We start from the raw sequence: 15,893 nt of genomic DNA, 5'->3' as shown, positions 1-15,893 counted from the left end.
AATTCTAAAGATATGCTCTTTTAAATATTTTGTGATATTGCTGTTGAATTGAATTTTATGGTTTAAGTTCGAAAAAGAGTATGTTTAATAAATAAAGGTAACATACAAAGCGTTAAAAAAGGCCTCTTTGGGTTTAATGTAAAATCTGAAAGCTTTCAGATTTTTTGGGGGGGAAGGGGGCGGAGGGACTTTTATTTATTATTATTATTATTATTTTCAATCTGGATTAACGAATAATCGAATCAGCCTACTATTTCAGTTCTGCTGCATCAGATGAATCGAAAATTTATTTCCCAAACGCAGTTTTCCTTCTTCCAAAAAGGGCTCACCAGCGGCCGAGCGGTAATGTCGCTGAACACTGGTAGTTCGGTCTGATGTTCGAATCCCGCGAACGGGCTGGCTGCACGGGCGCTTTCGTGGTTTTCCCTCATGTGTAACGTGGATACGAGTAAGTTTCCTTTAGAAAGTCCTCCACGAAGGCATCCCTCCCCTTAGGCAGATAGCCCTAGTGTGCTTTGCCATAATTAAATACACACCAAACACCTAATAATATATTTTCTTTAAATGTAATGATAAGAAAAGAAGAGGTAAAAAGTAGCTAAAGCCGTAAAGAGCATTTGAATTATCTAATTACAGATATTACATGTTATCAATGTCTGGAATTAGATAATTCAAATGCTTTACAGCTTTAGCTTACTTCTCCTTTTCTTATCATTCTATTTTAAAATTTGCAGCTCAACGCGCAATTTTTGGCCAACTAGGTCTCACTTTTTTATGACTTACTATTACAATTTCTTTAAATTAATTACATTTATTATTACAATTATTACAATTTCTTTAAATATAATATAGGCCTCTAATATTTAATGTCAACAATTTGAAAAGTGATACAGCCATTTATAGTGATTGGATGCAAAATGCCGTTAGCTTTACTGGGCTAACGCCCCTTAAGGCTAAAAAAATGACCACTTTAGTTTAAAAAATTTATTCTATAAATTTTTATCACGTTAACCTAATTGTTGATCACAATAAACGATATATCTTCCAAGAGCCCGATCTTCGACAGTTCCTTAACTTACAATTACAAAATTACGTAACTATAGTAACGTATGGCAACATTAACGGCAACGATCACATTAAACGGCACCCACTTTAATCGTTACGCCCTACATACACACATGAGCAGTCTCTTTAACGGTTATGTTCTTATCCTCAAACTTTTATGTTTCGAAACGAAATACTGAAAAACAGTGTGATTCACAACTCAAAATAACAAGAAGCGTCATATTAAAATGTATCCTACGAGGTTCAAACCGACGCGTACCCTCCCCACCACCACCGCACACACGCACCATGAACTTGTAGTTCAAGGTGTTGGCGTCATCCAAGCTGGGGCATGCTCATCTTCAGTTCAGCGCATTAAATATTCTTCTGCGAGTCTGAGAAATGAGAACTCGCTCGTAAGTCTACAAGATCTGTCAGTTCCTAGGCATAAAACAAAATTTTAATCACCGCTGTAAAAAAAAAAAAAAAAAAAGTTGACGCATTTTCGGGAAAAGAAAATTATTTTTCAAAACTTGTAGTGGCCTAGTTATTGCATGAGAAATAATTATTTTTTATTTCATATATTTGTTCATGTGTTTAATTATTTTATAAAATTAACTGTAATATTTTGTTAATATTCATATTTATATTTCTTTTATGCTGAATGGCAACTAGTTCTGATTCATGATTGCTTGGTTTTGGCTTCAAACCGTTGCTATTCTAGTATTGTCGCATTTCGATAGCTGGGAAATAAAAAAACAATAAACTTATCTATTTGTATATAATTCATGCTGTTTCTAATCATAATTTAGTTTTGAAGATTAGTAGCCAAGGCCACAAATTAAAAATTATAAGTAATTTATACTCAGTCGAATGATTCCGGAAAAAGCTATCCGAAAAAAAAAATCGTGTACTACGGTTGTGAAGTCCGGTGAGTGAACTTCTGTCTGTGTACTGGAGTAGCAGTAAAATATACAGGAGAAGGTTCGAATACCCTTTATTAATTAACTCTTTAAAATTTACAATGCGTCAACTCGACGCTAACAAACTTCGCCTCAGCTTGAACGGTAATTGAAAGTCAGATAATTGAAATTAAAAATTGAAATGTTTAACAAGTGATAAACTAGCCTACAGGGCTCAGCAAGATCCCGAACTTCAACCCCTTCTAAGCTAGTGGCAGCAAAGCAAAGTAAAGGGGGTTCATACACCTTAAACCCCTTATGGTCTTCGAATATGTGACTGTTGCAGGAATTGGGATATTTTATTTATTTTAAAAGCAAGTACTTCCAACCTTTTACAGCTGACTACATAACATAGCTGCTTTGGGAACTAGTAACCGGGAAGTTTGTGTCGCCACAAATATTTTTGTAATTTAATCCGCTTTATGGCAAAATTTTTCGTCATATTTCCACCTCGCTCGCTTATTTTAAAAATGGCTAATGGTACATATTTGAAATTGGATGGAATTCTTTATATGGGCACTATTTTCTAACTGAACCCAAAATTTGATGAATATTTCAATATTAAAAAATGTTATGCACGTAAACATTACAATTTTTTTAATAAAATACATTTTATAAACTCAACTCCAAATAAAACAAAAATTTAATATGAAATTCTTAGAATTGTCGGTTCATAGTAGTTTCCAAATGTTATAAATGCTATATATGAAATATGGAATTAAATTATGCAACAAAATGTTTTAAACTGTGCGCGCAAGGTGGAAACATGACGAAATATTTTGTCACAAAGCGAATAAAATTATAAAAATATTCGTGGCAACGCAATCTTTATATTAAATATGGAATTATGCAACAAAATGTTTTACACTATGCGCGCAAGGTGGAAACATGACGAAATATTTTGTCACAAAGCGGATTAAATTATAAAAATATTTGTGGCAACACAAACTTTCTGATGACTATTTCAGAAAGCAGCTATATTATGTAGTCAGCTGTAAAAAGTTGGAAGCAATTGCTTTTAAAATAAATTAGTTATCCCAATTCTTGCAGCATCACATATTCGAAGATCTTATGAGTCCCCTTAAACGAAAAAATGTGTACAATTTAAAAGGTTGTATAAGAAAGTCATTTGGATGGCCACATCAGATTTTTTATTGAAAAGAATTTAACAGTAATAAAATGTAATATGTAACTAAAATCATACAGGAACCAGTTTATAACTGCGATATTTATTTTCCCAATTAGGTTTTAACTAAAATAACTCTCCAATCTTTGGATATAAATTGCGTTCTCTCTGCCATTTGTTCAGTGCTTGAGCCATACAAAACGAAAGAAAGGATTATTGGAAATAACATTAACCCTCAATTTTGGTTGGACATAGTTCAGCTGCTGGCGAATATCAGCTCTTTATAGGTCAGCAACACATTCAAGTTTCACAAATAGCACGAAAAGGAATGGAAATAAATCCGATACGCTGTTCCTTGTTTTCTCCCTCTTTCTCTCTACAGCGGTGCACCCTGTTGACTGCTCTTGGTGGCGCTTCATAACGGGACAACGCCAGAGAGTCGGCACTTTGGAATTCTTTCGGTGTCAATGCTGTCCCTCCCCCTCCTTTCCAAGGGGGCCAGAAGATGGGCGCGGCGGTATCTGTCAGGACGGCGCCAAGGGCCCGCAGAGATTGCGCTGGCTCTGTATGACTCGTCGTTATTTTGTTTTTGTTTTTTTAGTGGTATTTTTTAATATTTTTCGGTTGTGAAACGCCATTGGGCTTGAAAGGGTTTGATTAACCACGAAATCCACCGATCTGCAATACAACACGAATTCGACTGACCTTTCAACCATCTCGATCGAGTCGCGACGCGAACGGCTCGTTTCGCATTTCTCAGATGATAAAATGAGAAACCACCGTGTTGCTAAAGAAAAAAGCATTGTTTTTGGAGTAACGCGGTATCTCTTTTTCGGTATTTTCTTTTAACCTTCTAAAACCGGACCGAAATTCTCATAATGTAGCCTTCAGACCGACGCGATCCGAAACAGTTTTGCCCCCTCTTAGACAATTTCCTAATGAAAAAGTCGTTAGTCCCCCTCCATAGAAGCAGTAAAATTTACATGTTTGTCGGACGCTATTCCACAGTAGACGGATTGCTATATTTGGGTTTCCTTCAACAAATCTTCCTTCAACAAAATTATATTTTTAGATAGATTTTTATGGAATAAAAAATTCTGTAAGATAATATTCATTCACACAAGATATTAACTTAGTATTTGCTCATTACTTTACAAGTATTCGATGAAGACTTTTAGTGTAACATACAGGTTACATAAGGAACCATTTCGTTTCAATGTAATATTCCATAATCATATTTTATTTAAAAAATATCATATTCTGAAAATATTGGATATTGCAATGTATTTCACTCCTAACATATACATCTAGCGTGAAGATCTATAATTAGCAGTCAATATAATTCATAATAATGAATTTTGTTATGCATAACTACATCTTGCAAGATTAGATTTAGTTGACAAAAACTATTAAAGATAATATAAAAGATCTATTTGGTTCCAGCAATTTAATGCAGAAATGAAAATACTTTTAATACCATATATTAGTGGTTCTCAACAATTTTACCTTTGCTAGATCATGCCTCTCCTCCTTACCCAACTTAAAATAGATATACACTTATTTTGATTTTATTATATTTTAACGCTTTCATAAATTAAATAAGAAAAAGGTATGGAAAATGTTGATATATACAAAAACAGATCTTATATTTAAAATACACAGAAAAAAAAGTCTTATCCAAATGCTACAATGAATCTTCTATTGTAGATCTTGAAAATTGTACACACTGTGAAAAATGAATGTGACAAACAAAAATTGATTTAATTTTGCACACAATTCTTTTACATGCATATTAGTGAACACTGGGGGGGGGGGACTCTTTATTCCAATACACAGAATATAGAAACAAAAATAGGTTTATTTTTATTTGAAAACTATCCAAAAGGAAAATAAAATAAAAAATAGGTAAAATTTATATATTATTGTTATTTTTAATTAATCATAGTAGTGAAGGAGCAGTCCTCTTCTTCGGATTCAAAGCATGGCTCCTAAATAAAGAAAAAATCACATTCGTTAGAAGTACATAACATATTCTAAATTTGTTATGTGACATTTTAATTCAGAATCTCTTCATAATAATTACATGCACTTGCACATATTCCAAATGATTTAAATCTTTTTTAAAATTAAATAATTAAATTGCAAACAAGATTCCTTTTGGTCCTTTCATGAAATCATAAATTGCATGTATCATCCATTTTTGAAGCAAAAGCAGTACAAATTTAAATAATTCATTTTGCAGAAAATAATTTGAGATTTATTAGATATTTACTATATTTATTTGTAATATAAAATAAATCTGTAAAGTAGTTTTAACAATGATCAGATTTTTTTTTTAAGATTAATTTCTCTAGAAATTGAAATGTATTAAGGTAGCACTTCTCAATCTGTGGATCATACAGCTTGCCCTCGTGGTCCTCCGAAGTTTCCAAAGGAGACAAAAAAATTTAGTTGAAAAATCTCAGAGTTTAAAAGTTACATATGACAATCATCTATCACCTTTTCTCGCAAGATAGACATTTTATGAAATTTATTATTGGTTACCCTACTTACAAGACTTCCCACTCAGTCTTAGCAGTAAAAGATGGATTTAAAGCACTATAACTGTGGTACTTATCACCATATATCCAAATATACTATCATATATCCACCAAGACTGTGGTCTTACCATTATATATCCAAATATAGAAGAGCCATGCAAGAATTACAACTCATCCTTCTCATTAATAATCTTGAAATATTAGAAATATAACCTTTCTTCAATGAACTTAATTATAAAATATAACGGATTTTAATTATATATTAAAAATATAAGTGTACTAGTAGTAATATATGCTAAAAAATTGCTTTCGAAGGGAACAGCAGCAAGGTGATTCACAAATTATGATAATTCACATAATCTCTATTCGAAAAAAGTTTGAGAAACTCTGAAACAGGAGAATAATTAATTTATGGTTAATACTGGTAATTTCAGCCGTATGCTTTAAGCTTGATGATCAACATTAAAAAATTCTCAGAAAGTATTAGATCAAAAACTACTTTTCCACATAATATGAACTTATACGTAACAGCATTTAATACTTAGCTCACTGGCAAAATGTACAAAATTTTGAAATGCAAGTATATATATAAGGCCAATAATAGTTATCAATGAACATCAATTAATGCATGAACTTCAAAACTTACACAATTAACAAACACATGAACAATGATGTTACATGCATTCATCCTCTGAATTAACTAGTCAGTTTGGGTATTTTCTATCTTAGATGTCGCAAAAATTGATCGTGGATTTAATATTTTAAATATTCCTCTCATAGACATTTTAATACTTGTATTTTTTACATAGAGTGTCATCTTTAGTTTCACAGATATTCATTTGTTCACTTATTACGATTACGTTTTACAGACAGAAAAGATGATACCTGATTACATTAAGTGGTATTTAAGACAGAAACTTACTGGTACTTAACACAGTTGCTAGAAAAATATTACATAGTGAAAGACAGGGCACAAAGTCAGAATCTGAAAAACTTATTGACTTACACTAAGCTATTTAATGCTTGAAATATTTATGATTAGATAATATCTTTTACATCATCAATATCTAACAGTGATATGATATACTTTAAGTATACAGTAAAACCTCTCTATAACCTTCCATAATTTTGTACAATTTTGTTATTTAATGGAGGTGGTTACTTCACAAAGCATGATTCTCAGCGATAATTAATATCAATGTTTGTATCACCAGAATACTTGACATAGTCACTTAAAGAGATATAGTTGCTAAGGAAGGTTTTTCTGTACTTCAAACAATGGTTTACATATTTTAATGCCTAAAATGTTTTAATTTATGAAAAACAGCAGTTTGAGTATATTGAAGGGATATATTGAGCATTAGAATTATAAGCTAAACATTAAAAGAATTTAATTATAGATAATGTAAAGAACATAACAAATACATTACATAAAATTAGTAAAATACACGTCAAACACTATTTCGAACTTACCTCGACCATAGCAAAAATAATGGCTAACATGGCGACTATCGTTGAACTCTCCAAGACGCTGTTTTTCCACCTTCTTCCTGATTGATTCTTCTCTCTCAGCCGTTTTAAGCCACGTGATCACACGCTACGGACAAAATCAAAGCAAAACTTCTTAAAAAATTCCTGTAGAGTTTACAGTTACGTTTGGTTCTGTGTTCGTTACAGGTATTTCCTTCGTAACTGTTCGCATTTCTGTAACTATACAAGACTTTTGTCTGTACACTTCGAGGTTTTTTTTTTACAGTGTAATATGGAACGTCAGATGGTGAATCATACTCTCGGAAATAGCTTTTCCCCCCCTTTCTCTGCATTAACATAACCTTTGGTGTGCGCGGAGAGTACAGACAGGTGCCCGTCGTTCTGTTGGTCAAAGAATTGAGAAAGCAGTAGAAAATTCCGGTACATTCGGCATTCTTTTCCTCCCACCCAAATACTACACACGTTTGAACTTCTATCAAGATCTTAGTAATTTGTATTCTCGTTCCGCTTGGTCAGTTCATATTCGTGTTCATTATGATCGTTATGCTTATATTATGAGCATATGTATGAATGTTTATAATAACACAGTTGCAATAACTGCTGAAGTAGTAAACTTCCAAAAATGCTTGTGTTTTAACAAAGATTAGCTTTCTAAAGAATAATATTCGGAATGGCTTAAATAAAGGGAAAGTAATCGAATAGTCAAAATAATTTCAACTTTTTGGCCAATACATTATACAGTACGAAGGTTGGGAGGTTCTCCCCTTTCTCCGGAAAATCTCGAATATTAAAACTGTTACAGTTCGCTGCAAAACAAGCAACGGACATTTTTTTTTTTTTGTCACTTTCCAATCTGGATTGAATAGGACTAAAAGTTCTGCTGTCTACCAACCCAAGGGAAGAATGATTCTATTCTGGAAATTTAACGCAGTCTGTTGAAAATTAGAATGAAAAACACCCCAGGTTGGTAAGTCTCTTCTTTCTTTTCCTTTATTTAGTACTTTATTCTCCCAATACCGGCAGCTGTTGAATCCGATTGCGTAATATCATGTAGGGAAGAATTACGGCGCACGTATTGCGCAGAAACGTTTGCGATATTTTGCAGAGATAATTAATTTTGGTGTCCGCCGATAACATCGCGGCAAAAACATCGCTGACGAAAACGTCCCGGAGAAAACAACGCAAGGCAAAAACGTCGTGCTACAAAACATCGTGGGAGAAAACATCGCAAAGAGAAAACATCGCAGTTCTAAAACATCGTGATACAAAACATCGTGGGAGAAAACATCGCAAAGAGAAAACATCGCAGTTCTAAAACATCGTGATACAAAACATCGTCGTCGAAAATAATGCGGTTCAAAAACTTCGCAGTTTAAAAACATCGTCGTTGAAAATATCGTGGTAAAAAATAAAGTATCTACAAATCATCGCATGACGATAACTTCGCAGACATGCTTTTTTCAGGTTTTAATAATTGTAAATGGATATTCCCATAATGATTTGTGAGCGCAAGATGTAAAGAAGGATAATTTTTACTTTCACATTTTTTATTAACTAATAAATATTTGCTGAAAAAGTAAGAAGGAATCTTAAGCGTAAAAAATTAAATGCAAATTATAGATTATACTTTTTATGAAAAATTACCAGTAAAAACTTTATAAAAATGATTTATTAATGGCCTTTGTTAGTTAACTATGTCGGTTTAAAATTCTATTAAGTGCTATAAGTTGCATTAATTTTCTATGCTTAAGTTTCCTTTTTATTTTCTCAGCAAAAATTTATTAATTAATAAAAATATGAAAGTAAAAATTATCCTTCTTTCCATCTTGCGCTCACAAATCATTACGGGAATATCCATTTACAGTTATTAAAATATGTCTGAAAAAAGCATGTCTGCGATGATTTGTAGATACTTTATTTTTTACCGCGATATTTCCGACGACGATGTTTTTAAACTGCGAAGGTTTTGAACCGCTTTATTTTCTTCGACGATGTTTTGTACCACGATGTTTTAGAACTGCGATGTTTTCTCCCACGATGTTTTGTAGCACGACGTTTTTGCCTTGCGTTCTTTTCTCAGCGACGTTTTCGTCTGCGATGTTTTTGCCGCGATGTTTTCGGCTGTAACCTTAATTTTGATGTTTGGTCCGAGATTTGTTTATGAACACTTAAAAGAGTTTTACTGTGCTTGCAAAGCAGGATATTTTTCTGTTCCGTTGGTTTATTTTTATATGATGCACATATTGAAATGTCAAAAGCATTTATTTAGCGGAAAAACGAACGGCTACAGTCTATCCCCCCTCCGCTCCTCTTTTTCTAGTTACGCTCGACTGTCCGAATATTTGCCAATTTTCAAGTATGCGGGTAGTTAAGCTTTTGCTGTTAAAGGATGACTGCATGAAGCAAATTGTTGATTTCAGAAATGTTCCTCTTTTTTACTTAAATTACTTTGCTTGCAATATCTGTTAAGGGAAAACTGATATACGATGAAAATTTAGAAAATGTTCAGAAATTAGATTTAAATTAGTTAAATATCAATATGAGTGGAAAAGTAAATTGTATTTATTATTAAGTTCCAAGCGAATAGACTAAATATGCCTTATTATTATTTACTTCCTCTATTTTGAACTGAAATTTCATCATTAAATCTTGTAATATAGTTTAGTTCTGAATAGTTTTTTTTTTTTTCTCTCATTGTAAACTAGTTCTGTAAATTGAACTGTTATTTAAAATTTTTTAAAAAAAGTAATTATTTTCCATGGTTGAGGTAATGCTTATTCTCTCTTAATAAATACTGCATTTCTCATATTTTAAATTACGAGTCTAATTTTTAAGGTTATGAAGTTGTGTATAATGTAATTAGACAGGTGCTTATTTTTTTCTTAAAATGTGCTTGAAAAGTGCTTATAGGTGCTTATTTTTTTAACTAAAATGTGGCTATCAACCCTGTTTTCTGCCAAAGCAATCTGCAAAAATGTTTTTTCTACATCCGCTGAAATTGCAACTTTATTTAATCGGAAATTAATTAGCAGATGGAACATATTAGGATTTAAATTTGTCCCTGTCCATAGACAAGATCGTTCAGTGATAGCTGCCCGAACTCATGTGAGCTGCCATCAAACACTATTCTAGTCTTCGTTGAAGCACTGGTTTCTCTAAATACCGGTTGGTGTGGTAGGTAAAATACTGGTTTACCGATAGCTATATTTCCATCTGACATTCTTTCAATGATGCCTTGCTTGAGATAATCTTCTAATATTTCACTATATCTAGAAAACAGTGTTTTGTAATAATTCATTCGCTTTGCAAGAGTTTTTAATCTATTTTCCGCTACTCGGTAATTATCAGCTAATTCCCTCCAGTCCCTTTTCCAAGGTAAAGTAACCTCGTAACGACCAGCTTTAAAATAAACTGTCTTATTAAACATTTCCAATCAGTGGCGTAAATAGAACTCTTCGGCTCCTATGCAAAAAATTTTCCTGGGCCCCTTTCCCAGTAAATTTAATGTGCTTAAAAATAAAAAGAAAATAAAAATAAAAAAAAAAAAAAAAAGAAGTTAAAAAAAAAATTAAGGATTCCAGGAGCCAATGTTTTCATGATGATTTTTATCACATCTTGTGTGTATGGTGTATATTGAAAATACGGCCAAGCACACTAGGGCTATCTGCCTAAGGGGAGGGATGCCTTCGTGGAGGACTTTCTAAGGGAAACTGGCTCGGATACACGTTACACATGGGGAAAACCACGAAAACGTCCATGCAGCCAGCACGTTCGCGGGATTCGAACCTCGGACCGAAGTACCAGTGTTCAGCGATTTTACCGCTCGGTCGCTGGTGGGCCTCTTTATCACATCTGGATTAATTGTTAAAAAGTATAATCACGTTCTTAGGGAACCATTTGAAAGGTACGTAACATGAAGAAAGAATAAAAAGGAAAATAATTTCCCTTGACCAACTGGTGAAGTGTAAATTTGCTTTAGTCTGGGTATTTGACGTCAGATGATTTTAATTCAATTACTTGAGACTTTTTGTATTAATGCGAGAGACAGATTTTTCTCTCCTTTCACTGAGATGCATACTGATAATAAACGAATAAGTCCATATAAAAAAAGGAACATGTCGACGTATAGCATTAAGAAAAAGAAGAAAGCCTAGATTTGCGGAGATTTTTATATAAAGTCCAAGAAGTTTTACATACTAATATTTTAAATTTTTATATAAAATCTGCGTCTATCTAAGTTTTTCCGCTTAAGTTAGCAAACTTATAAATAATTAGTTATATTATAAACCGACAGACAAGATAATTGATAAACGTACAGAAAAGCTATTACATTAATGTATAGTACTCTGTGATTTACTCAGCTTACGAACATGATTTATGCAATAATATACAAGTAATAAATAAGAACTTTTACAATGTAAATGATCCATTTGTTAAATATAAAACACATTTATCATAAACTTCATAAAGAAAACTATTTGAGCATACAATTTTTGTAGAAAATATGTATGGTAAAGTTTTTTTTCTGTTTTTTTAAAAAAAACCTTTTAGTACACTAAGCTACATGAATACATGATTTTTATAAAAAAAAATATGAATGCTACAGTTTTTTACTGTTTCCTTTTAATTTTCCTCAGACCGTACTGCTCTTCTCTAATTTTTTCCTCCCTCAATAAGAGTGATGATAACATTGGTGGCCGAAATTCATCATAAAGAAAAAAATCCTTCTTTTAAAATTTGCGTCTCCTAACCTATTTCCACAAAATTATTTATCAATACTTGGACGTCCATTTTCTCAGCCATCTCAGTTTCAACGCTCAATAGTGAAAAAGAAAGGTTTGACAACCGATCTTGTGTCATACCGTTTCTTAAATATGTTTTTATTAGTTTGAGTATTGAAAATGACCTCTCACTCGTGGCTGTGGTTACAGATAATGATAAATACAATATAAGTGAATTGCATATACTCCCGAATAACTGCTTGTGATGTCATAATATTTTACCATTGCTAATTTAGCTAAATCCTTAACGGATTTCAAATTTTGGATTTCTATTCTGAAAATATTTATAAATAATAAAATTGTTTCATAAGAATAAATAGAATTTATTTAAATAAATACAAATTTAATTAAATAATTCTTTGCGCCATTGCTGCAAGGAATGAAATTTAAATTTAAATTTTAAAAACACTTATAAAAGTAAAAAAGCAAAATTAATGCCAAAATTAAAGCCAAAATAATTTTTAAAAAATATATATTTAAAAAACTGTGCAAACATATAAAAGAGATATAAATCTTTTATATGTTTGCACATTTTTTTAAATATATTTTTTTCATATATTCATCATTATATTTTTCCATTATATTTCATCAAACATATAAAAGAGATATAAATCTTTTATATGTTTGCACATTTTTTTAAATATATTTTTTTAAAATTATTTTGGCTTTAATTTTGGCATTAATTTTGCTTTTTTACTTTTATACGTGTTTGTTAAAATTTAAATTTAAATTTGTTTAAATATAAATAATAAAAGTTGTACTCCCAGTGCATATCTTGCATATTAATAGAAACGCTTTTTAGATATTGGTGAGCTCCATTCAAGTCGATTGATTTTCGATTATCGAGCCGATTGATTGGTTGATCGATCCTGCACTATAGCGCAGGACGTGTTTAAAAAATTTTGTTTTTAATTTTGGCCTGTTATGATGTTTCTTAAGGTATGGAAACATAGATTATATTTATATTTCATATTTATCATAAACTTTATAATGAAGAATTATATTTGAGATCACTTTGAAATTTAATTTTAAAGAAAAACTTCTGTTTGTTCTCGCCATAGACTAGAGAAATGCCATTAGAATAAGAGCAAGTTTAAGTTTAGTTTACTGCTTTGAGTCATCAGCCAATTTACAAGTATACTTGAGGGGTCGCGTTTCACATTTCAATGCAGCTGTTTAACGAAGAAAGGGACCCCGCCTCCACTATAAATTTCCAGTGTTCCCAAGTTGAGTCACAGTAAAACTTTCATTCAAGACTTTACTCTAAAGATGTCCATTGTCCATTTCCCTCTTAAAACGCTGAAACTTTTTTTTTTTTTTTTTTTTTATTCTTCCCTTCAGTCAAATTGTACTATTATTAATTGTCATATTCCAATGATACATGAATGGACCTAGAAATGTTTAATAATTTAGAGTTAAGCTTATTGACACTAACGTATATTTGAAGATGAATACTCACACTCTGTCGCATGGATTCTAAAAGTAGTATACATAAATACTCGTTTAGGAAACAAGTATAAAGTTTCTTCATAATTAGTGAAAATAAAATTGTATGAAATAAGTTTTGAGTACTTCGTAGAGAAATGCGCAAAACTTCATTTAATGAAAATAGCTTTATTGTACCCCTGGTGATCAGAAGGCAAAAATCAGTTAGGAACGCGGATATATTTTAGGAGCATTAATATTTATGATTATTGTTATCTGTTTTATTTGCGTCTTAGAAAGCTATTTATGTCTCAGAAATCAATGACCTCAGCTTTCCAGTTTTTACATTGCTTATAAATTAAGCAGTATCAATGTTTTTATCTTTATCATTAATTTATTAATGACAAAAATATAAAAAATAAATATAATGTATGGAAACATATATTAACGGAAGCTATTTATGTCTTAGAAAAGTTATGCAGTGATGCCGAAATGAAAGAGAATAATGTACAAAGGGATTTTATGAGTGAAAATCGCATCACTTACTATTAGAACGTGTTAATTAAATTTTTTAATTTGCAAATATTATTGAAATATTGCAATAACGGGGAGCATTCTTTTCTGAAATATTCCATTCGTTTGTGTAGTGAAAATAGCAATGTAATTCGCCTTCTTTGAGATGTTAAAATTCAACTTAAAACTATTAGGGCAACGCTGCCATTGATATGTTTATTATTTTCGGTAATTAATTTATCGAAATTTACGAAGTAGTATATACTTTTAGTTGTGTGATGCCATTTTTATTATCATTATTATACTGTTATTGATGATTTCACGTACTGAATGCTGTGGAAAGTAAATTAAAAGTAATAAAAGTAATAAGTAAATAAAGTAAAGTAAATTGTAAAATTTCATTTCAAATAACGATTAGAAAGTACCCCATGAAGGCGTTATTTCCCTTAGGCAAATAGCCCTCGAGTGCTTTATTATTATATAGTAATTCAATTCCGTTTAAATAACGTACAAATTATTGCGTATTACTCAATTATACGCTTAAATGTTTCACGCTGTTAAAAAATTGTAATTTATTATATTTTTTCAAACGAAGAGAGATTAATATATTACTTTCAAAAAAAAATTAATGTCTTCAGAATTATCTTTTACAGATAAGTGTGAATTTTTGGTAGATGGGTAATTTACAGGTTAGGAAACACTACAGCTCTTCTCTTTTCTAAAGCAAATCAAGTAAATCCTCAAACGATTTCTGTGCTTTCAGATTTAATTCTCGATTAGGGATTTTAAAGAATTCCAACCTGCATTTTACCTGCAATGTGAGAATATTTTGAAAATTTTGATATGAAAAATTGGATAAATATTTATTTACTCATTATTTCAAGTAAAAATATTTATCCATTCCATTTCCTACCCCTATGAGTGAAAAAGTAAATTTCATTAAATTTACGCCGGAAATTAACTGAAATATTTGGCCGCTTAAATGTTTGAGCATCTGTGTGTTCGTAGCCTGTCGTAAAACTCCACTCCCTTTTTTTCGGACCTTGAATTTATTCAAAGATCCCTAAGCCGAACGGGAAATCTCTCCTTTCCAAATGTGGCGACATAAATTTTTCGCGTTTCCTGGACTAGAACGGCATTTCGACATGGGGGTGGGGCAAAGTCCTTTCATGCCCCAACTGCTCAACTTACGTTAATGATTTTGTGTCCGTAAGAAAGAAAAGTATGTATTTTGGAGTTAGCAATTAATACTTACGAATGATTCCCTCCCCTCCAGCTTATTAGTGTAAAAAACAGAGAAAAAAATTGATCCGCCTTTAACTTTTCCATTTTGTAATGTCAATCGTGCTTCTAAATCCAAAATGTTTCTGTCCCTTACCTTGCCTCTTGGTGCGACCAAAGAATCTCTAAGGAGATGTTTCACAGGAGGACTCTAAGGAGATGTTTTCAGATTCTTTGGTGCGACTGCACAGGTTGCAAGTACCTTCGTTTTTTACATTGTGAGAATTATAAATTCAAACGTGCAGATTCTTCCTTATTTAATTTCTTTAAAAATAATACAGGATGAAATTATTTGGTGGCAACAATTTGAAAAATGATACGCCGTTTACAGCGAACCAACAAAATACATGTTATATTAAATTGTAAAAATCATTCACATTAATAAATTCAACTTCAAATTGAATATTAGGACTGATTTTTGGACTTGCGTTTAATGGAAAAGCTAGTAAGAGATTCAATATATGAACAAAATTAAACGCTACCGGAATGACATATTATGAAAATTACGAACAGCAAATAATATACCACGATTTCTCTTAACTTGCAAAGTTCATTCCAAAGTACCAGAATCCTGCCTAGTTACTTCTTTGATTTATACTTCGAAAATATGCCTACTGATTATTCGATCATAATTCGAATTATACAGAAACAAATTAATATATAAAATATATACTTTATAATAAATAGTTACAATTAATTTCCACTTTTACCGCTTTTTGATTTGGGATCG

The 15,893-nt window shown here is 31.5% G+C and overlaps 1 protein-coding gene and 1 long non-coding RNA gene across 4 annotated transcripts in view; one reads left to right on the top strand and one right to left on the bottom strand.

Moving 5' to 3' along the window:
• Positions 1 to 15,893, top strand: part of LOC146997915 (uncharacterized) — a 189,639-nt gene that overhangs the window by 78,035 nt on the left and 95,711 nt on the right. The gene's annotated exons all lie outside the window — the stretch shown is intronic.
• net (atonal bHLH transcription factor 8-like protein net) overlaps positions 1 to 15,893 on the bottom strand; it is a 158,591-nt gene that overhangs the window by 129,141 nt on the left and 13,557 nt on the right. The window contains exon 2 of one of the 3 annotated variants that reach the window (XM_085812582.1): positions 1,930 to 5,120. The exons of the other annotated variants lie outside the window; for them this stretch is intronic. Coding sequence (XP_085668708.1) covers positions 5,064 to 5,120 — 57 coding nt within the window. The 3' untranslated portion in view covers positions 1,930 to 5,063. Of the gene's footprint in view, positions 1 to 1,929; positions 5,121 to 15,893 lie in introns of those variants that run through there. 3 annotated transcript variants of the gene reach the window in all.

The sequence above is a fragment of the Stegodyphus dumicola genome, chromosome 3 (genome assembly GCF_044657685.1).
Source record: "Stegodyphus dumicola isolate Sdum_Otavi_A_Nest chromosome 3, ASM4465768v1".
Classification (NCBI taxonomy): Eukaryota; Metazoa; Arthropoda; class Arachnida; order Araneae; family Eresidae; genus Stegodyphus; species Stegodyphus dumicola.
The sequence above is the reverse complement of the archived record's forward strand: the minus strand, read 5'-3'. Positions and strand labels throughout refer to the sequence as shown.